This window comes from Leopardus geoffroyi, chromosome B3 (genome assembly GCF_018350155.1).
Source record: "Leopardus geoffroyi isolate Oge1 chromosome B3, O.geoffroyi_Oge1_pat1.0, whole genome shotgun sequence".
NCBI classification, from domain to species: Eukaryota; Metazoa; Chordata; class Mammalia; order Carnivora; family Felidae; genus Leopardus; species Leopardus geoffroyi.
Window position 1 is genome coordinate 6567758 of NC_059337.1, and position 22865 is coordinate 6590622.

Consider the following 22865-nt stretch of genomic DNA (forward strand, 5'->3'; position numbering starts at 1 on the left):
TGAGTCTGACCGCACACGTTTCCGGGACTGGCTGGCAGCTGCTTGTGCTGAGGGAACTATGCGAAGTCTACGAGACGGCAGGCATTTCGGGTTCTTGTATCCTGCTCTCGGGTGGCTCGGCACATCCTAGATGAGCTTCTCTGGCGGCAGCTAGGCTTTGCGAACTACGGCAAGCGGGCACGGCTGCTGGCCTGGGGTTGGCTCTGGCTACGGGGCTGGTGCGCTACTGGGGTGAGAAGCCAGCGGGAGGGGATGGGTCACTGGCAAGCGGTTCTCTAGGCTCAATTAGGAGAGATTTACCGGCAGCACGGACTCCCGTGGGGCCCCGGCAGAGGCAGACGAGCCCTCCCTGCTCCACCTCGGCGTAAAGGAAGCATGGCTGCCATCGTCCCAGTGCCGCAAAGGCTCATCGCCCTCAAGCCTTGGCAGGAAAAAAAGGTGACACTGGTTTTGAGTAAGGCACTGTCCTTCGGGGAGTAGATCTCATTAAAACGTCGAGGGCACCCGAGCTCAGGGCGGCGCCCGCACACACAGGGCGATGGGGTCCCCCTGACCTGCCACCACTTCCAGTGTGTACGTAGGGCCACGGGATCGTGGCCCTAGTGTGGGTTCTCTGTGCTCCCGAGGATGAAGTTGCCTCTTTGTCTCCTTACTGTACGAGGTTGATGTGATAATGAGTAAGTATGAGTGTGAAGATCTCTGAGGTCTCAAAGGAAGGTGGTGTAGACCGTCTGCAAAATGTACGGCACCTCACAGAGTCTAAACTTAGCAGATTTTAAGCTCCCTTCGCTTGAGGGCAAACCCCTTAGTTCACCAACCGCACGGATCATATGCTCTTGCCAACAGCAGATGGCGCTGCTGCAGCAAAAGGAAAAGAAGCTGCGGTTTAAGATCTCGTGTCTTGGTGGAAAAAAAAAAAAGAAAAAAAAAAAAAAAGAAAACAAACTTGTCCTACATCCTCCCACTTATCAAATGCTGTGCTCTCTGGACACAAAGTCCGTGCTCAGAGCACTGGGTTTAGGAAGGGACTCTGGTGATTCCAATCTTACAGGTGATAGAAGGCTTGCTGAAAACCGGACCATTTGTCAGGCGAGAGCAGGCAGGGTCCTCGTGTCAGGACCCGTTCCCCTGAATCCTGTGGCAGGGACCTTACCCTCTCAGCGACTTGGTTAACTCCGGTCACATAACAGCTATGAATTGGGAACTGGATATTTCTAGCCAAGATCAAGGGACGTGTCCTTTCAGCTGGCTCTCCGGAGCACAGAGGGCAGTGAACGGGAGGATTCCCGGCAGGAGGATGAGGGGTATCTAGTATCATCACTTCGGCCCATGATACTAGAGCTGGAGGGGCCGCTGAGGTCCCCAGGCCCAGTGGCTACTAAATGTGGCTAAATATCAGAAGTCACTCGTGGAATGTGTCCAAATGCAGATTCCTGGCCTCATGCCCCAGATTCTAGAGCCCAAATCTCCAGGGCTGGGACCCAAGAAACTGGATATATTTCTAAGATGGTCCCCCGAGGGGTTCTTAATGCAGTGAAACTGTCACCAGTTCACCAGACTGGTCTTTGTGACCCACTACCGTTACCTTCTTGTCCCACCATGAACGATGGTCATTACTGGTCACTGGCAGACTCTCTACGTCCCTGCCCTGCATACGTGTGCACTCCTCTGACCCTCACAGCGGCACTACGAGGTAGGTACAATTTATTAGTATTGTCTCCCCACTGTGCAGGCGAGGAAAACTAGAACCCAGGCCTCGGCCCTAGAACTCAGGAACGGTTCCGTCAGGGATGTTTTTCAAGTCTTCTTTCGGGCCCATTTAAATCCTCCTTTTTGGCCGGCTTTACGCCTCATGGGCAGAGGCTGAATTCTAGGCTTGCATTTGCCCTTTGGCTGTGCCGGCTTCAAATTCCAGTTAATATGTATCTTTGGAAACAACAGACAGCCTCTATCCATCAGCAAATGCCGAAACAGGTTTAAGCAGCATTTTGAGAGATAACAGGAGGCCAAAAGGAAGGAATCATTTGTTAACTATAAGGACTGTTTGGTATTAGGTCAGATCAATGAGGAGACTTTACTTTCTTGTGCAATACTGGATTTCCTCAAGAGATCTTTAATAATTGGTCATACCCATGCGTTATACAAAAGCCATTATCATGTAGAGTGAGTACGGGAAAAATGTGAATGCATTTGAAGAGTCTGGAGAAGTGTGCGTGAATGAATGAGCGTGTGTGTCTGCTGGCTCTCGGGAGATCTGGGGCAGCACTGATCTTGAGGGGGGAGTCAGAGCAGATGATAATGCGCTCCTAGGGCTCATCCTGCGGGGCTCTGTGGGCAGGAGACTAAGGGGTAAGATAAACCTTTGTCTAGCAGGTCGTCTCCCTTGTGGTGATGTCTGGGATGCCGAATGGAGACTAGTATTTGAAGGTGAGGGCACAGATTCCACGGTTGCTACAGATCCTTCCCCATGTCTTTTGAGACTCAACTCTTCTGTAGGCAGGAGGGATCTGGGGTCATAAGACCCCGCTCCCAGATTCTGGGTTACCCGTCTTGTGTTCTTTGGTAAACCCACAGTTCTTACAAAACTCCTGCAGCACAAACAGATAAAATCACCTCGCAGAGACTCCGCAGGGAAACCGAGGCCTATTCAGTTACAGATCTGATCGCCGAGTACAGCTGCGGATCGGGCTTAAGGAGTCTGGTAAGACAACTCCCATGTATGATGTGGAAGCAAACCAAGGTGCCTCCACGGCCCAGACACTTCCACGGTCCCTCTGGTCTTCCCCGACCAGCGCTGGAGCACTGACTGGGGCACCTCAATGAGCGGAGCGCAAACCAAGGACCCCGACGGGGGAGAGAGGCAGGAGCAGGCGGGGAGGCCACTCACCTCAGCGCGCTGTACCCCTGGCACACGCTGACACAGCACAGGACCTTCTCTTGGTTGGCCTGAGTCTCCCCCAGGTATTTACACACGATGTTACCGCCCAGGCTGAAGCCCACGACGACCAGCTGGGTCTGGGGATAGGTCTTCTTGATGTAGTTTACCATGGCTCCAAATTCCCAGGTGCAGCCTGTGGGCAGAGAGGGAAGGCCACTCCATCACTGTAGGCGCAACAAAGACTGGAAAAAACGTGAGCTGGAGGGTTACTAAATGGGTGCTAAGATAGTAACAGAGAGAGCGGGGTGTGTGTGTGTGTGTGTGTGTGTGTGTTCAGAGAGAGAGAGAGAGAGAGACAGAGAGACAGAGAGACAGATATACAGACAGACAATTCTCTTGGGCTACCTGGAGAGAAGTTTCCAGATGTTCCTCAGTAGGGAGGAGACGCGGTCTTAGTAGGGCCCATGAGGAGAGGTATAGACAGATGTATCAAACAGATGTACAATGCTCTTTGAAGGTGGGTTGTGGAAAAACCTTCTAGATGCACATGGAAATCAAAACAGATATTCATGGGGCACCTAGGTGGCTCAGTCGGTTGGGGGTCCAACTCTTGATTTCAGCTCAGGTCTTGATCCCAGGGTCAGGGGACCAAGCCCTGCGTCGGGGTCCGTGCTCAGCATGGAACCCGCTTAAGATTCTCTCTCCCTCTCCCTCTGCCCCTCCACCACTAGTACTCTCTCTCTCAAAGGTAGAAATAAATAATAATAAATACATAAATAAAACAGGTATTCAGGGCGTGCGTGAGCACATTTGTTCGCACACAGACATACACGAAAGCAAGAGCAAAACCCTTTGGGATTAGCTTCTCAGGCTCCCAAACACGACTCTATACCCATGTGTACAATGACTCATGGTGTTAAGAAAAGTACCAAGTGTATGTTATTACAGGATCTTCTTGTCAGCGTGGGGGAAGGACGGAAAGACAAATTCAGTCCAGCGGGACGGCCAGGATGCTCTATAGAATAAGGATAAAATGTTTTTGGTGACGTAAGGACAGAGTGCCGAGGGAGACGGACGCATTCAGAAGGACACAGAGGAGACCTCTGCACGGAGGCGGCCTTGTTTGCCCAGGAGGGATGGTCTCAGCTGGCTCCACGGGGAAGCCTGCGAAGCCGTGTTCTAACTCAGCGGCTTTGCTAAGAGGAGGAGGGTAGTGCCCTACGTGGGTGAAGGGGTTTGTCACATCCTTCTAAGACCCAGCCCCAGGCTCTTCCGGGAGCCGACTTAAAATGAAACCTAACAGGGAAAGAGGGATGTTGGCAAGACGCGTGCACACGACACATGGCGTGAGGAGACCGTGGATTTATCACGGAAACACGGGGCGCCTGGGGGGCTCTGTCGCTTAAGCATCTGACTCTTGGTTTCGGCTCAGGTCATGATCTGACAGTTCGTGACTTCGAGCCCCACACTGGGCTCTGTGCTGACAGTGTGGAGCCTGCTTGGGACTCTCTCTCTCTCTCCCTCTCTGCCCCTCCCCTGCTGGCTTGTGTTCTGTCTCAGAACAAATAAATACACTTAAAAAAAAATTTATAATGGAAACACGAGCGGTTGACCTCGGCACCAGCTCAGAGGTTTTGACACCCCTAATGAGGGCTGAACAGCTTCCTCCCTAACCAGCAGGCCATGGGCCAAGCGCCTCTCACAGCTTCTTCTCACAGAGGGATGTGGCCCAAGCCAGTCCAGCACAGCCCGTGCAGGGGTTCTCAAACTACGATGTGTATAGTTCATGCTGTGTCTCTCTCTGTCTCAAAACTAAATAAATATTAAAAAAAAAATTTTTTTTTTTAATCTGCTTTTTCATATTTGCCTGAGCCACGGAGGTCCTTGTCCCTTATATCGGTGGTTCTCAGCCCCGGCTGCACTTGGGAAGCACCTACAGATCTTGTGCGAGGCCTCCCATGCCCGGGTCCCACGCCCAGATACTCTGATTTAACTAGTCTGGGGAGGACCCAAGCATTGGTGTTGTTTTACAAGATCCCTGGGTGATTCTAATGTGCCATCAGATCGACGCCATCACATCGAAGCTTTGGAGAAAATCTAGAAACCTAGATTGGCCTTTTCAAGTCTTAAGTTACAATTACTTGTTTAAAGTAATTTAAAAAAAAATTTTTTTTTAATGTTTATTCATTTTTGAGAGACACAGAGACAGCATGTGAATGGGGGAAGGGCAGAGAGAGAGGGAGACACAGAATCTGAAGCAGGCTCCAGGCTCTGAGCTGTCAGCACAGAGCCCGACGCGGGGCTCGAACTCACGAACGGTGAGATCATGACCTGAGCTGAAGTCGGACGCTTAACTGATTGAGCCACCCAGGTGTCCCCAAAAAGGCAGATTTTGAAGCATACTCTCGCTCTGTCTCTGGGCCATTCCGTTTCAGACTTTCCTTTCCCTTCCACTTGCAGGAAGCAACTTTCACGTGTGGAGGCATTGCTCTGCCTTTTGGAAGCTTCTGGAAGCAGGGCTGTCGGCCTGGTAGCAGCTTTCTGCATATTTCCTCAAAGCCAGGTTTCTACAGGGGGTGAGTCTCTGCTCTACACAGCCAGGCACCTCCTCTAGGTCTGGCAAACGCCAGTCTTTAAAGCACATATCAAGTGCTTTCTGGTAATCTTTCTTATAAAGAGTGAACCAGAAAAGCAGCATCGAGGTTAAATCACCGTGAGATTTAAGCGCTAGCGATAGCCCAGTGGTTCTCAAAGTGTTGTCCCTGGGCCAGCAGCAGCGGCATTGCAGAACTGTTCAAAATGCAACGTCTCGAGATCGTGACCTGAGCCGAAGTCGGACCCTTAACCGACTGAGCCACTCAGGTGCCCCAAAGATTTTAATTTTTTAAAGTTTTATTTATTTATGTAATCCTGCACCCAAGGTGGGGCTCTAACTCACGACCCCGAGATCTAGGGTCACATGCTCCACTGGGTGAGCCAGCCAGCTGCCCCCTAGGCCTGTCTATCTTTACTCAGGTTGAGACTAATTACCTGAGACCTAGAACAGATGTTCAGATGTCACTGCGGCAGTTACAAAACTCAGATCTGTTACGCTACCGAGAAGCAATTACAGCTAATGGTAGAGACACCTCGGGAGCCTCAATTTAATTAAATCCAAATACATCTGATGTGGATGAAGGGCCAGCCCTGCCTAACGCTGGACAAGCTGTTTGGATGTTGTGTGAAAAGCTGCCTTCTCTCCCAGGCAAGGGCACGGTGTCAGCCCAGCTCCAGGCTCTGCCTTCTGGGAGGCGCCGGGTTCTCCTGGGATTTCCACCTGACGACAGTTCCCAAACATCCTCAGGGACTGGGAGCCGCTCCCCGGACTGTTCTAAGAGCTACAGGATCTGTGTTTTCATCCCAGGAGGATTTTAATGGGGTTCTATGTATTTAATCCTTGTGGGATTAGCACTGGTAACAAGATTTAGGTATCTAATCTTGTTGAGCTTTTAAAAGACAGGACGAAACACGAGCCACTAACCTGGCCTTAGAAAGAGGAGTACCACAAGCCATCTGGGAAAGGCAACCTGCTGAGAACAAGAACGACTTTTCTTCAGCCTCCCGCCCCTGGAGAAGGACAAAGCTGAGGCCACCCGGAAGCTACTTTCACGGAAGCCATTTCCCAAGCGGCACCAGTGTGACTAAGCTGGCTCAGAGACAGGGATGCAGAGACTCAGGGCTCCTGGTGGATGGAGACTCTGAGTCACCGTCATCTTTATATTCTCCACGCCAGGCCTGGGCCTCGAACGTGGTGGGTGTGCCACAAATGACAGCACCGTAAGGAGGAGGTTTGAATCGTGTGGCACTCGAGCGCACCCTACTGGCCAGCGTGACCGTGGCGGGGACGGACAAGAAGTACCTAAATATCTTCCCCGCTAAGTGTAATCCAAGAGAACGATCTGGTCAGGCTAACAACGTGACTCCTGGTGGGCATTTGGGGCCAGCGGCCCCCGTCATTTCTCAGTGTTGGGAAAGCCACTGCAAAGCGGAGTCACTCGGGAGGAAAACATCTGCAGAAATTAGAGAGCCCTCTCTTCGTAGCATGGGAGCTGGCCTTGTCCTTCTCCCTGAAAGATTGTCACGAGTGAGTGCTTTTAGCTCTATTTCCGCAGGTATGTGGTATCTAAAACTATCTTTTCTGTCTGTCTGTCTTCACTTTCTGTCTGAAAGTGGAGTATCCAGATCTGATCCCAGAAGCACAGAGCCCGTCACTGCTTCTCCACAATTCTGCTCTGGGTATTTTCTACCCCCATCACGTTCCCGAACTCTGGGCCCTCAGCACCATCGCCGTGCACGGTGACTCCCGGCACATGATCTCGCCAGATGGTTTTCCAAGATGTTTGAGCCTCTGCAAATGCACCACCTTCTCTGTCACGTTCTTCCTCCACCCACCTCCTCCTCCCTCCCACCTTCCCGTGTCCTTCTGCCATGGTAACGCTCAACGGTTGCAGAGGCCACACAACTCGTGGTGGTCAATCTGGAATCATGAATGTGATCCAAAACTGAGTCCCCATCAATCAAAATGGTACATAGGAGAAGCTTATGGAAACATCTGCACTCATGATCTAATCAAAGGTCTTCAGACAGATTGAGCAGGAAAAACACAATGGAAGTTCCTTAAAAATCACTGTCTGGGCACCTGGGTGGCTCAGTCAGTTGAGCACCTGACTCTTGATTTAGGCTCAGGTCATGATCCCAGGGTCATGGGATCAAGCCCCACATTGGGCTGTGCGCTGAGCATGGAGGCTGTTTGAGATTCTCTCTCTCTCTCTCTCTCTCTCTCTCTCTCTCTCTCAAACAAAACAAAAATCACCGTCTGCACCTCCTTACGACAAGATGGCTTGGAGCCTGGGTGATCTCTACAGCATGCTACAGCAGGGTGGCCGTAGGTCCTAGTTTGCCTGGGAGAGTCCCGGAGTTGGTCTTTTGTTCTGACATAGTCATAAGTAAGGTCTTCTTGTACTCTCAAAAGTTGGGATGCTAAATCATATGGTCACCCTAGGTACAGGACCTCCCCTGCCTTCTAAGGTTGAAATGCTGCCTTCTAAGCAAGGCAAAGTTTCCTGGCCTTACCTTGTGGTTCCAAAAGATAGTTTAAAAAACAAAACAAAACAAAACAAAAAACAACCCAAGAAATCCCAGTATTAACTAAACTCAGTAAGACATTATACAACACCTTCTCCAAGCAACAGAAGACACCTCTTCTCCGTTTGATGTCTGATGCCAGAAATTCAAGGGTTTAGAAGTAAGGGAAGGGCTTGCTTCCATGTTTAAACTCACAGGGAAGGCAATTTAAATCATTTGAGACCATTTGCCGTGCCACAATGGCAGCTCTGTGTTTGGTCAGGGATGGGTACAAGTTCTCGGGAGGTTCCTGATCCTAAGGATGCAGTCACCTCACAGGGGCCAAAGTCAGGTTGTTTTTATTCCTTTCCCCTGATGCAGAAGTGACTTTAAAAATCCTAAAATTTCTCTCTTATAATCAAGATCAAAGTCATGGTCCCTTTGTCACTTGGCTCAACTTCAAGAGCAATCTGGGAAACCGAGGTCACAAGAACCACACTGGATAATTATGGTTTTTAGTTCATTCCTTGGCTGGTGGACTTGATCCAGTTGTCCTTTGCTCTGACCATGAATCCTGGACGATTGGGATAAGGCATTTAGCCAAACACAGAAAGATGCAGCAAAACGCTTCCTTCTTTTATGGGTCTCCTGCATCATCACCGACAAAACTACTTATATTCCAAACAGTGTCTGGGTTAGGAAATCAATACAGTCGATAAAGAGTAAGCCAACGTGTTCACGGCTATCGTGTTTCAATTAAAGATTAGGCTCTTTAGAATAAATACACTTCAAAAAAATCTTTAAGGCTTCTATATCTTCTTGCATTTTCAAGTGTTATTTATTGATCTCACCCACATGCCAGGGCTGTGTCCTGGGTCTGATCCTGCGAAGTATCCGGCTCAGTAAGAAATTTAAAAGACTGATAAATTGCACTCTTGTGGGTCGCACTTGTCATCCTGACAGTTTCACATTTTATTTATGGTCAGATCAGCTAATGTCAATTCATTTAATTCATCACAAAAGAAATTTAATATTTTCTAGCTTAAAAAACGCATGAACTAGACTGCAACAGGTGGTGAGGAATTTTTTTTTTAAGAATGAAAATAATTTGGGGCGCCTGGGTGGCTCAGTTAAAGGTCCGACTCTTGATTTCGGCTCAGGTCATGATATCGCGGTTCATGAGATCAAGCTCCACCTTGGTCTCCGTGTGTGGACAGAGCAGAGCCTGCTTGGGATTCTCTCTCTCCTTCTTGCTCTGCCCCTCCCCCCCATGCCGTACTCTCCCTCTCTAAATAAATAAAAGGAATGAAACTAACTTAAAAGACTGAAATAGAGCGAGAAGAGCACGAGCTACAATAAAAACACTTTGCCTACAGTGACTATAAGAGCTGGCTGTGCACAGCACCCAGAAGAGCTGAGCTGGAGGCGGTGGCCCCACTACAGGGCCACCACACCGGGTAAGGCACCAGCTCCGAAGGTTGTGCAGTTAGAAAGTCAGAACGGCATCCTTTGAGATCACCACCGGGGCCGGGCTGTTTCTGTACGCGGAGTCAGAACTGGCACCAGGCTCGAGACAGAAAGAATCTTCTGCTCAACGAGCATAGCTTCTCACACTGGTCTCACATGCAAAAGCTGACATGCGGTCAACGGCACGAAGCTGAGGCAGAGGCGAGCTCATTTAAGACTTCCGCCTTTTCTCCTCTAGGTCGGTTCATGGAAAACATACAGACAATCGTCATTGCCACTTACTGGTATTTGCCACACGCTTTTATACTGATGCCAACTTTCTCGACAACCTTTGTGAACCAGGCGTTCAAACCCCCACCTGCTGGGCTCTGAAACACAGGCTCTGTCCTTACGCAGGCATTTCCTGAGCATCTCTCTCTAAGTGATATGCTAGATGCGGGAGATTGATGTCACAACTCACAGGAGAATTGAAAAGCCACATCTGGTCCCTGTCCTTCCACGTTCACTGCTCGGACAGACCGTGGCCCTGTGCTCTTCCCGCCTCATGGTGAGCAGTTCCTCACCCGCCTGGGAGCTCCACGAGGGCTGGTGCTGTGCCCACCACCTGTGTTCTCAGGGACGCTGGCCCCTCGGAAGCCTCTAGATGCTGGATGAACAAAAGAGGGGGGCCCAAACCTTCCAGGCCCTTTGCTGTGGCTCTGAGAAGCCCCTGGATGTGCTTTTGCCTTACACCGAAAGTGTATGTGAGCGGGAATCCTTTCCTCACTCCCCAGCGTACCGACAGGAGGCGGTCTGTCCCTCGGGCAGGCGATGTGGCTCATTGTTCAGAAGCATAAGCTTCCGGACTAGACGGTCTGGGTTGAAAACCCGGACCACCCACTGAGCAGCTCAGTGATCTGGAGCCAGTCACGAAACCTCGCTGGGTTCCTCCTCTGTAAAAGGGGGACGGCTGATTTAATACATCCCATCAAGGGCTTAGGACAGTGCCCGGCACACAGCAGCTGCCCTGTAAGTGACAGCGATTAACACAAACTGTAATGAGCACGGCCACCGCAGCGGGGCAATTTTTAAACACGCAGCTGTCTCCCTGCTCCCGTGCGGCCCTGATGAACCGTATCCTACACAGGATGGGCACGACCACAGAGGCAGTGCTGAGCCGGGGTGGAGAGCCACACGATCCGAAGGCTGGTTCCATCACTTACTAGCCGTGTGACCCCGAGCCTGTGGAGGACACTAGCACCTCCCTCCAGACGTCAGCGACGGTCAGGAACACGTGCTCGGCGCGCCCCGGCACTCATCAGTGTGACATAAATGGGAACTGCTGTCACTCAGGATTGTCTTCAATGGCTTCAACCTTCAAAGGCAGCGTGAAGGATTCTAAGTCACGAGAACGCCTCAGTATCCATTTAGGAAATTCTCGTGTTCGGGAGAGATCTGTACTTAACAATTTCTAGTCCCATCAGCTCAGATGTCCAATGGCAAGGGACTCTGTTACATGGTCTGGAACGGATTTAGTCTGTCACGTGGGGAAAGGTCTGGTACCGTTTTCTCAGAGACACCTGAGGGGGCGGGGGGGGGGGCGGTGAGCTGAGGAGGTAAAACTTCCTCCTAACACCCTCTTTAAATTTTTTTTTTTTTTCAACGTTTATTTATTTTTGGGACAGAGAGAGACAGAGCATGAACGGGGGAGGGGCAGAGAGAGGGAGACACAGAATCGGAAACAGGCTCCAGGCTCTGAGCCATCAGCCCAGAGCCTGACGCGGGGCTCGAACTCACGGACCGCGAGATCGTGACCTGGCTGAAGTCGGACGCTTAACCGACTGCGCCACCCAGGCGCCCCCTAACACCCTCTTTAGATTTTCCTCTGGTCAAGATCAGTATTCACAGTGGCTTGATGGCCCGCCATCTGCTCAAGAGTGGCGCGGCCTGCGCAAGGGAAGGCTCACGTAGCCATCAGGCGCATCTGTTTGAGACGTGGTTTGCCACTCCCGCCCTACAAACTGTCACTTCATGTCCCTCACCTGGGTCCTCGTTCTAGGGCACTTTCTAGGCACTAAGCAGGATTCTGGGCTTGGGGAATCACACCATAGAGCACAGTGACTGCTGGCCCTCATGGCAGGGATGCTGAGAGGGACGGGATGAGGAGGCGAGGGCAGGGCACAAGGGCTCTCCAAGAAGAGACTAAATGTCGAGACCCGAATGACAAGAAGAAGCCGAGGGAAGACCCGAGAAGGGCCATCCGGAGACAGCATGGCCAGACCCCCCCATCAGCAGCCCTCCCCCCAGTGCCTGGTGTCAGCATACGCTCTATAGCTCGTCCTGGGATCCGGAGCCCCCTTCACGTCACATCCAGTCCTCCCACCCGCCCGAGGCCGACGTGGTGGGGGGCCTATGACAAGCGAAGGGAAGGAGATTTAAAAGAGGCTTAAGACGCCTCTCTGCTTTCTTTGAACTCTTCCACTGACAAGTAGAGAAAGGAAAGAGAGAACGAGGGGCAGTAATATTTAAAGAAAATAAGTAAAAGGTTTAAGAAACCTATCATCCAACTGCAATGTACAGGGACGGATTTGGCTCCTGAATCAAGCAACCAAAGGGGAAGAAAAACAAAGGAAGAAGCCAGTTGGGGAAAGTGAGGTGCTAATAAGGAACGTGGGTGTTTTAGGGGCGATGGTGGTATGATACGTTATTTTACGAGCCGAACCGTGTTGAAGTCCTAGCCCCCACTGCCTTAGGATGTGACTGTACTTGGAGGAAGGGCCTTTACAGAAGTAATTAAGTTAAAACGGGGTCATTGGGAGGGGCCCTAATCCAACCTGACCGGTGTCTTTATAAGAAGAGGAGATTAGGACACCGACCGGGGGAGACACGGACATAAATGCACAAGACAAGGAGAAGAACGCATGAGCTCCGAAGAAACCAAGCCTGCCCATGCCTTGAACTTGGACTCCCGGCCTCCAGAACGATGAGAAAATAAATGTCTGTAGTTGAGGCCACCCAGACTATGGTATTTGTTATGGTAGTCTTAGCAAACTGAAACAGTTTACAGAGAGTCCGCGTATCTTAGCATCATCTGCTAAAATAGTCCCAGATGGAACGATGGGCTCTCTGGGACCAGCTCCAAAATAATCTTCGAGAGGAAGGAAAGGGCAGGAAGGGGGTGACGGGTGAAACAAGCCTGGCCATAAGTTTAGTAAATTGTTGAGGTCGAATGGTGGGCACACAGGGGTTTATTTGGATTCATTTTACTATCCTCTCTATTTTGTGTATTCTGACTATCTCTCTAAAAAAAGGTTTTTGAGAAACTGAAGAGGAAACATCTTGTAGGTCGTCCGCCTTTCCGGAAAACTACTGCGATCTAACAAACAATAGGAATTTGTTTCTAAAATTCTAATGAAACAAACTGTAACAGCAACAAATGAAAGGAAAGGGTTAGCTGGCTTTGAGTAACTGTGTGTGTGTGTGTGGGGGGGGGTGGGGACTGAGTTGTCCCTGGATGGACTGACTTCACCCCCGGGATCTCCCTTGCTGAGATTCAGCTCACCAGCCCAGACACGCCATGCTCTGACCCATGTGACCTTGAGGACCTGTTCAAATGCTTTTCCTGGAAGAATCCTTCCTTCTACAACATGACAGCTTGCCTCTGGAGACAGGCTGGTTTCTTTCTTTTTCTTTCTTTCTTTCTTTCTTTCTTTCTTTCTTTCTTTCTTTCTTTCATTTTCTTTTTTAATGTTTATTTATTTTTGAGAGAGACAGAGACAGAGTGCAAGCGGGGAAGGGGCGGAGAGAGAGGGAGACACAGAATCCGAAGCAGGCTCCAGGCTCTGAGCTGTCAGCACAGAGCCCTACGTGGGGCTCGAACCCATGAACTGTGAGATCATGACCTGAGCCAAAGTCGGACGCTTAAAGGACTGAGCCACCCAGGCGCCCCCAGGCTGGTTTCCCTTTGCTGCTGCCTCACCCATCACACTGCTGTAGGATTGTTTACCAATAGTCCCATCTCTTCCTATGGAACTTTATCTGGGCCACAGACAGGCTGCTCCCTCCCTCGCTCGTGTTAACAGATCTTCAAGTATTTGAAAAAGAATAAACCAAACATTTAATCAATGGTTACGACACGTCGGGCACTCGGCTGCCTGCTAAGTCCTCAGGAGCCCATGTTTAACTGTAACATTGGAAGCCCCGTTTTGCTGTTGAAGAATCTGGAACTGAGGTTAGAGAGCTGCTCCAGGCCACAGCAGGCAGCGGCAGGGCCGCTCTGTGACCACGCGGAGCACGGAGCCTACTCTTCTCGGCTCCTTCAGCCCATCTCCCGGCTTGGGTGCGAATGTCTCCTGACCCAGTGTCCTTTCCCGACGGCCCCTGGCACAGCACCCCCGGGGGCGGGGGCCTGGACCACCCACACCTAGTGCTTCTACCAGTTCTTGCGTGATCCAGGCCCCTGGGGCCGCCAGACCCAGGCTCTCCTCTCCGCTCTCCTACCGCCTGGCTCTGTGCCTTGCCCGAACTACTTAACCTCTCTGCGCCACAGGATGCCTTTTCATCACAATTTGGCTAAGTGTCTCCCTGGCTGCTGGGGAGATCAAAGGGATTACATCTGTGTGAGACATCAGCACGGGGTCCCGCACGCAGGAAGTGCCCCCGCTGGCATTTCTGGTCTTGTTGTTGGCACACTGTTGCTGTTAGCGCTCCCCAGTCTGCCTCTGTCTGGGGTCCTGAGGTCACACCATGCCTCCCCATCTTCAACTTGTATAGATGGATTTTTCTATCCAAGCACAGGACCTTATAACCATTCCCCGTCGTTCTCATTTTTGTTAGGTTCTGCCCATTCGAAAAAAAAAATTGTTTCATGTTTATTCATCTTTGAGAGAGAGAGAGAGAGACAGACAGACAGACAGACAGACAGACAGGGGAAGGGCAGAGAGAGGGAGACACAGAATCCAAAGCAGGCTCCAGGCTCCGAGCTGTCAGCACAGAGCCCGACTCCGGGCTCTAACTCACAAACCGTGAGATCATGACCTGAGCCGAAGTCGGACGCCCAACCGACTGAGCCACCCAGGCGCCCCTCTGCCATTGTTTAAAAAGAGAATTGGTTTTATCTTTTTTTTTTTTTTTTTTTTTTTTTTGAGAGAGAGAGAGGTGTAAGCGAGGGCAGAAGGAGGGGGAGGGAGAGAATCCCAAGCAGGCTCCATTCTCAACACAGAGTTGGCTGGACGAGGGGCTCGATTTCACAACTGTGAGATCATGACCTGAGCCAAAATCAAGGGTCAAGGGTCGAACGCTTAACTGACCGAGCCACCCAGCGCCCCGGATTTTGCCATTTCTGCTTTTTGGATGCAATCCTGTCTCCCACACACTCGCTATTCTCCATGTGCCTGAGTTATCTGTAAATCTGGACCTTCACCTATATCTTCAAGCCACTGACCAAACTGTTGAACGGAAGAGTTTGTAACACAGTGTCCTTAGTTGTGGGAGTGAGTGCAGAGAAGTAGCGGGGCACGAGGCACCCGGGCTGGCACAGAGCAGGTGCACCCTTACACATCACCAGGAGCAGCATAAACCAGAGCAAACTCGTTAAGAGGACCATCTGACAAGATGTACACATACACATAAAAAATGTTGACTCTGAGATTCTACTCTTGGAAATTTAATCCAAAGTAGTCATTAAAGAGAAAAAAAATTCTACGCGAAAGATATTTATAGTATCCTCATTTAAAATGCTGAAAAACTCTAGGGGCGCCTGGGTGGCTCAGTCAGTTGAGCATCTGGCTTCGGCTCAGATCGTGATCTCACAGTCTGTGAGTTCGAGCCCTGCGTCGGGTTTGTTGCAGTCAGCGCAGAGCCCTCTTTTCAGATCCTCTGTCCCCGTTTCTCTCTGTCCCTCCTCTGTTCTCAATCTCTCTAAAAAATGAGTAAACATTCAAAAATTGTTTTAAAAAAATGCTGAAAAACTCTAAATATACTAAGGGGACTACAGAGAGGAACAGTTACATAAACTATGAGGGAAGCTCTTACAAAGATCAAATGTAATGACTGTGCACCTGTTAGCAAATACAAGATTATTTAAATTAGATCACCTTACATATACACACCTTGATTGTGACTACATAAAAACTATGTACCCAGATAAAAGAATGGGAAGGTTAAAAAATAGAAAATTACAATTATGGTAAGATTATATTTATTTATCATTATTCTTTTTTAATGTTTAATTTTGAGAGAGAGAGTACAAGGGAGGGAGGCGCAGAGAGAGAGGGGGACAGAGGATCTGAAGCAGGTTCTGCACAGACAGCAGCGAGCCCCGTGTGGGGCTCGAACTCATGCACAGTGAGATCGTGACCTGAGCTGAAGCTGGACACTTAACCAACTGAGCCACCCAGGTGTCCCAGTTATGGTGAGATTATAGATGCAATTTTCAATTGTTTCCCATTAAAACACACAATAACTTATTTGGGTATAAACAACCCCGTTTGCACATACTCAAACACATACTTTGTGGTTTTTTTTTTTTTTTTTTAGTTTAAAATATTTTTCTTTAAGTTTATTTATTTGTTTTGAGACAGTGCAAGTGGGGGAGGGGTAGAGAATCCCAAGCAGGCTCCACGCTGCCAGTGCAGAGCCCGACGTGGGGCTGGAACTCATGAAACCATGAGATCACGACCTGAGCTGAAACCAAGAGTGGGACCTTTAACTGACGGAGCCATCCAGGAGCCCCTATACTCTATGTCTATTATTTATGTGTACATCTACAACATGAAGGGAGACTCAAATAAGAATCAAGAACCGGGGCAGTCCAGAAGACAGAACCTTGGCTAATGCAAGACTTCAACCAAAGGCCAGAAGCATTTGTCTGAGTGTGAGAACCAGTTCCTGTCTTCAAGGACCTTGGGATCCCATGAATCGTCGGTGTGCCAGATTCCCTTCTCACGGTTGTGCGTGTGCCTTACCGCAGCCCTGGCACGCCAGTCACCAGAGTCCTGAGGAACGAGCGTGACGATGGCACCGTGGGCAAGGGCATTGGCCGTCCGGCTCCTGGCCCTGCTCTGACAGCGGCCAGCAGGGGACCTGGGGCAAAACCTTCCCCCGTGAGTTTCGCTCTCTGTCTCTAGGAGGCAGGATGAGATGGGGGTGGCTACGGTGCCCATCTGAGAGGCTGATGTGAAGCGTGGCATCGTGAATGCCCAGTCCAAGCTGGCTGCCTTATCACCACGTGCCCCACTGCCGCTCGCGGACGGGCATAAATTCTGCACTTAGCAAGGTAAAGCTAGTTAACCAGTTAACGGCACACTCGGAGTGCGAACAGCAGTAAGGGGGCCTCCAGTTGGCCATGCCCGTACTTACCATAGGTGAACATGCGTGGTGAGGTCAGCTCAATGTTGGGCAAGGCGCCCAGGTGGTTGAGCACGGCGCACCGGTAGCCACTTTTCTGCGCGTAGTCGACAAAGGTGCGGATGTACTGCTTCTCGCTGTGATTGGCGATTCCAGGGCAGATGACCATGGTAATGTCATCTACAGGGTGAAGAAAGAGAGCCCAAACACATCCAGTAAACGGTGAGGATAAACGGCCACCACTACACATCCCTGGCTGAGAAAACAGCAGGAGGGAGCTTCGTGTTGAATTTCACGCACTTCTCTGGGAAGAGTAGCCTTCCCTTCGAGCCGGAGTTGTCTACACCAGTGCTTCTCACACTATTTATGCCAAAGGGTCAGTTTTTAAAATTTCCGACCGTGGACAGATACTTTCGAAAACGAGGATACAAATCAATCACCGGAAAGACAAAATGAAAAAAATGTAAATCTCCACTTCTTATTATTAGATTCGACAGATAAAAAGTTTCTCTGCCACATTGTTGTACAAGTTCCCAAATCTCACTCTCAACTTCTGTCTGAAAGCCTGCATGAATGGTGGAATGAATGAATAGAAAAGTAAAAAGCAGTATCCGCACAGACTTCTCTGACCAAGGAATTTTACTTCCAGGTGTTTATCCTACAGATACACCTGTACGTTGGGAAAACAAGATCCATACCGTATCGGGGATAATGGCAAAAGATTGAACACAACCTAAATGCCCAGAAACAGGGGTCTGGTTGGACAGATTGTTGCATATCCAAGTGATGAAATATTATGTAGCCCTTAAAAATGAGAGACATCTTTACATATACTGATAGGGCAAGCTCTCCAACGCATATTAAGTGGAAAAAAAGCAAGGTGCAGAAAACGGTTATGATAACGCTGCCGTTTGTGTGGAGGAAAAAAAGACATCTATGTTTATAAATGTATCCACTAGCTCTGAAGTCATACGTAAGAAACCTAACAGTGGGTACCACTGGGGAGGGCCCTGGGGCGGGGGGTACAGGGGTGGAAGAGAGACTTATACTTTCTCTGGGTATCTTATAGGTACCTTTTGGATCTTCTGTCATGAGCATGAATTACCCACTTGAAAACATGAATACGCAGTCTTCCTTTATTTTTAAGAAAATTTTTGCATAGTGTTCCTTTAAAAGGAAAGTGGTGTCTAGGGTATCAAGTCTGATCATAAATGTCCCTTCCAAAAGTTAAGATAAAAACAACCTTTAAATTCTTCTTGAATGTGCAGAACTTTACAGACATGACCTAGCAGCTCCAGCTCTCGGACTCTTGCCTCAAATTTTATGGTTAAGGGTGCTCACCATAGAATTACGTACAGTAAGAAAACTGTGAACTCCACAGTGGATGAATCGTTAAACGGTGGCATGACCATATTGTAGAATATTAATCGTTCAGATCATGGTTTTGAAGACTTTTAGGCTTTGAATGACAGGAGAAACATATAACATAATGGATAATCATTCAGACTTTGGAAAAACAATGCATTTGAACTGGAAGGAAACACAATGCCAACAACAGAATTCTGGGTGGTGGGATTCTAGGTGGTGCTTATTTTCTTTTTAAAATATTCCTATGTTATCTAAATTTTCCAAAATGAGTTTTTAGCCCTTTTGTAGCCAGGAAAAAAAAAAATCATGGAAAAGAAAAAAAAAAGGGCTGCTATTTCCTAGAGCATCTCTTGGACACGTGTACAGAACCACCTTCATCCGTCCCCTTCTGGGGACGGGGGGTGATACACAGGAATGAGTAAACAAAACATCAAAGGTTGTCCCTTTTCAATTTTCCGTGTTGGTCCTGGGAGGAAGAACAGAGTGGTGAAATCAAATTTTGTGCTTTACTGGTGGGGGCGAGAGCATTAGAAGCAAGAGAAAAAAGCATTTGATGGTACGGCGGAGAAACAGATATTTGAACGATGAGCTATGAGATGTGTAAACACAATGGGGACTCCTAACCCATTCATTTATTCATTCCTTCTGGGACTGCTGAGTGGGAGGCTGCCGCTCGGGGCTCGGACCCCATAAGGTGACAGAGTGGCAGGTGCCGCGGAGAACTAAAGCCGGAAGGTGTGGTGGATTTACACGGGAAGGAAACACCAGCGAGGGGAGGTGGGGGCTGTCCCCCTGGGGAGGGGACGTCTGAGGTGAGACCTGATGACAAGAAGGAGGCGGCCACGGGGAGGGAGGTCTGGGGACGAGTATTCCAGACCAAGGGAACGTAAACTAAAGCTTCGTCGCTGGCTAGTCAATGGTTCCGGTTACTACGAATAACTGAGCGCTTTAACACGTTTACTGCAATTTACTCACAAACAGTCACCGAGCTCCTAGAAAACACTAGGTGCCTCGTGTACTTCAGAACTCAAAAGAACTCTCTCCCGGGAGGAGCAGCCGTCAAAGGAAGCCACTATGCTAACATGAGTCCTCACCGTGGACCCTTTCCGATGGGTCCCTACTCGGGGGGCTGGACCGAGCGATGCCAAATTCTAGCAGCAGTGGCAGTCGGAGTGGCTTCTGACAGGCGGGTATCCCACACCCTTGCGTAAATGGACCTCAATGTGGCTTTTGTCCGTGGAAAGCTAAGCGGAGGGCACCTGAGAGCCTGTTACGTGCGAGTACCCAACAAATAAGATCAGCCTGCACTGCATCTCTGAGCCTCAGTTTCCTCATCCATAAAGTAAGGATAACAAGGTACCAACCTTGTTGCCAGGGTTAAACGAGATTCCAGGATATTTAAAGCACTTAGAAGAGTCTAGCTTTTATTGCTGTCATCAAACCAGAGGCGTGGTCCTGGGGGGCCTGGGCTCCAAGTTCTCCCTCGACCCCTTACACCCAGCTTCTGCATTTCGCAAGCGGATTCACAAACTACTCAACAATGTTCTCTGACGGGCCCTGCGCGGTGAGTTGCAAGCATGAGACAGAGCTGATCCCTGCGGTCGCTCCGAACTGATGGACCTCAGGGGACTTCCTAGCAGCCCCCAGGTGTGACGGTGACTTGCTGGCATAAGGATCTCCACCGCGCTCCCTCACTGGCCGGTGTGATGGCCCAATCACAGACCCACGCTAGCTCACCTCCGACACAGTGCTCAGCCAAGGGCTCAAAGAGGTCGAAGGTCGAAGTGGCTCCATCGGACATGGTGATGAACTTCCGGTGCCCATACGGGTGTGGCGACCTCACCCTTCCCATCTTCCCATACAAGGCTGTTTGGATGTGTCCACTTTTCCCCAGATCAACGGTGGGATGTATCTAAGAAAGAAGGAGAGGAGAGATCAATTATCCCCACATTCCTTGAACAATGCATGGAGAAATTTTTGAGCAGATCTTTCAACCTATTTAAGTTTTTTTCCAGAAAAATTCTCTATACTAAGGATACAGGAGACCTTCTTTAAAAGTTTTTTTTTTTAATGTTTTATTTATTTTTGAGACGGAGAGAGACAGAGCATGAGCAGGAGAGGAACAGAGAGAAAGGGAGACACAGAATCTGAAGCAGACTGCAGGCTCCGAGCTGTCAGCACAGAGCCCAACGTGGGGCTCGAACCCACGAACCGTGAGATCATGACCTGTGCCAAAGTCGGCCGCTTAACTGACTGAGCCACCCAGGTGCCCCAAGATTTTCTTTTTTCTTTCTTTTAAAATTTTTAAAAAATGTTTTTATTTTTAGAGAGAGAGACAGAGTGCGAACAGGGGAGGGGCAGAGAGAGAGGGAGACACAAAATCCGAAGCAGGCTCCAGGCTCTGAGCCTGTCGACACAGACTTATGGACTGTGAGATCATGACCTGAGCTCAAGTCAGACGCTCAACCGAGGCACCGAGGCACACCACCCCCCCAAGACTTTCTTTACCTTATATCCTTGCCATGATTTACCTCTTTTGCCCATTTATTAATACATCCTGCATCAGATTAGCTCTAGGAATCACCAGGACATGCTTACGTAGACAGGATTTCAAATTTACAGTGTTAAGTAATTCAATATGGGTTATTTCTCTAATGCACGTTAAAAAGAAAATAAGTAATACATTTTAAACACATGCTACTTGACAGGGTTAGCCTCATTCCCAAACGGGCCCAGGGACTAATGCACACGAATGCACACTGCCTACACTCACTAATGTTCACTTCTTTGCCTTCCCCTAATAAGACAGGCCACAGCTACGGTGGTCACCCCACCAGCCAAACTGCTGCTCTCTGTTACACTGGGAAGGGCTGCAAGCTTTCCTAAGAGCCTATAGGTGTCTCGTGCGCACGTCGTCGGGGGCACTGTGTGCCCTGGAGAATGTGCTGGAAGGGCAGAGCAGTGTAAGTATTGGGTTAAATGAAGGATGAAGGCTTATCAGCCTAAGTCATGACGCCACCCTAACAACTGTCCTTCGTGAAAACACGCAGTGACTCTGGTCTCTGGGAGTAAATGCAAAAATCACACACTAGTTAATTACCAGGAAAGCAAGGTGCTCCTGGTTACAACTAAGAAATGATTCACAACCACAGTGTAAGGATGGTTCCATTTACCGAAGCTGCCACTGGTTTCTCCTTCACGGCTTTGAGCCCAGGCATGGTGCTTGGCCAGGATTTGTGTTCTATATAGAATCACAGAACATAAAACACCGTAATAACGTCCATCCTTCATCTCTGTATGATCTCCCAGTGGTGAGCATTTTACTAAGGGTTTGCCTTAAACTATTTCCCAATTCATGCCCAGCTTTTCTATCACACCAGGTGATCCTAAAAGCCCTCCTTAAATTAAACCAGATTTGCCTTTTCTGTTTTGTAATTCATTAAGTCAGAAATTTAAGAGAAGTGACGCTATCACCCTACGCAAGCCAGTTCCCACACGTACTTCCTCTGGGAGGGTGGGGAGGAAAGAGTATTTTAAGACCTAAGGACATGAAGCCATTTGCCAGCATGACACCACAGGTGCAAATCTTAGTGCAGAGGCTACGGCATTTGGAAAGCAGACAGAAGCATTTATAAGAGATGAGTGGATTATGACAGCAACGAAAAGCAAGCTTATAAAAATAACGTCAACTGGACAACTCAGCATGACACGAGATTTAGATACGCAATTTATAAAGGGTTTCAAGACGACCAACTTGAACAATAAGTTATACATGGGGGGGAGAGGAGTGATCCAAGAAACCAAATTCCTGGTCACTTTTCGCAGAGGAAAGTTCAACAAAAACTTAGTTTATAATACAAATTTAAAATAGAATTGTGCGAGGTTAACGGGTCAGAAGAATGGGTTACATTTCACATACCTATCTTCTGATCTGGTTTAGAATATAGTATAATCCCAGCACATGACAAAAAGAATAAGATAAAATTTTCTCTTGGCTGTTCACAGATGGCCCACACAATGATGACACGGGCGGTCATCCTGATGCCGTGCTCCTGATTCAAGGTCACGTTACCTCTCTGAGGTGGCCTCCAGCCTCTACTCTCGTCCCCACTTACTCCAGCATCCACCTGCCAGCGGAGGAGGGAAAACAAAATATGTAAACCTGGCCAGCCCCGTCTACTGCGTGGGTCCTAACTTGGCCTAGGAGGCCCGCCGTGCCTGCCTGCTTACGCCTTTCAGTGTAAGTTCCGATAAACCCGAGCCACGGGCCCGGCTCCACTCCAAAGAGGCAGAGCTTGTGCTGAGCTATTTTCATCCCAAATGCCAAGCTGTTTCTTCTGCCTGGAATACGCTCCTTTTCTCCTTGCACACCCGCTGCTTTCCTCACCAGCTACAATTTGTTTTTCTTTTCTTTTTTAATTTTCTTTTAATGTTTTAATTTATTTTTGAGACAGAGAGACACAGCATGAGCAGGGGAGGGGCAGAGAGAGAGGAAGACACAGCATCCAAAGCAGGCTCCAGGTTCTGAGCTGTCAGCACAGAGCCTGACACGGGGCTCGAACTTACAGACTGTGAGATCATGACCTGAGCTGAAGTCGGACGCTTAACCGACTGAGCCACCCAGGCGCCCCTACTATTTGTTTTTCAAGCCTCACTTCCAATCAGGTCGCTGGGGGAGCTGCCCTTCTCTGTGCCTCCTGGCGAAGCACCCTGAGCGGAGCTC

The 22865-nt window shown here is 49.3% G+C and overlaps 1 protein-coding gene across 1 annotated transcript in view; it reads right to left on the reverse strand.

Annotated features, from left to right (window-relative positions):
- ABHD2 (abhydrolase domain containing 2, acylglycerol lipase) overlaps nt 1-22865 on the reverse strand; it is a 104674-nt gene that overhangs the window by 22339 nt on the left and 59470 nt on the right. Inside the window, 4 exon segments of the mRNA XM_045448685.1 lie at nt 2888-3071; nt 16787-16954; nt 19880-20026; nt 20029-20054. Coding sequence (XP_045304641.1) covers nt 2888-3071; nt 16787-16954; nt 19880-20026; nt 20029-20054 — 525 coding nt within the window.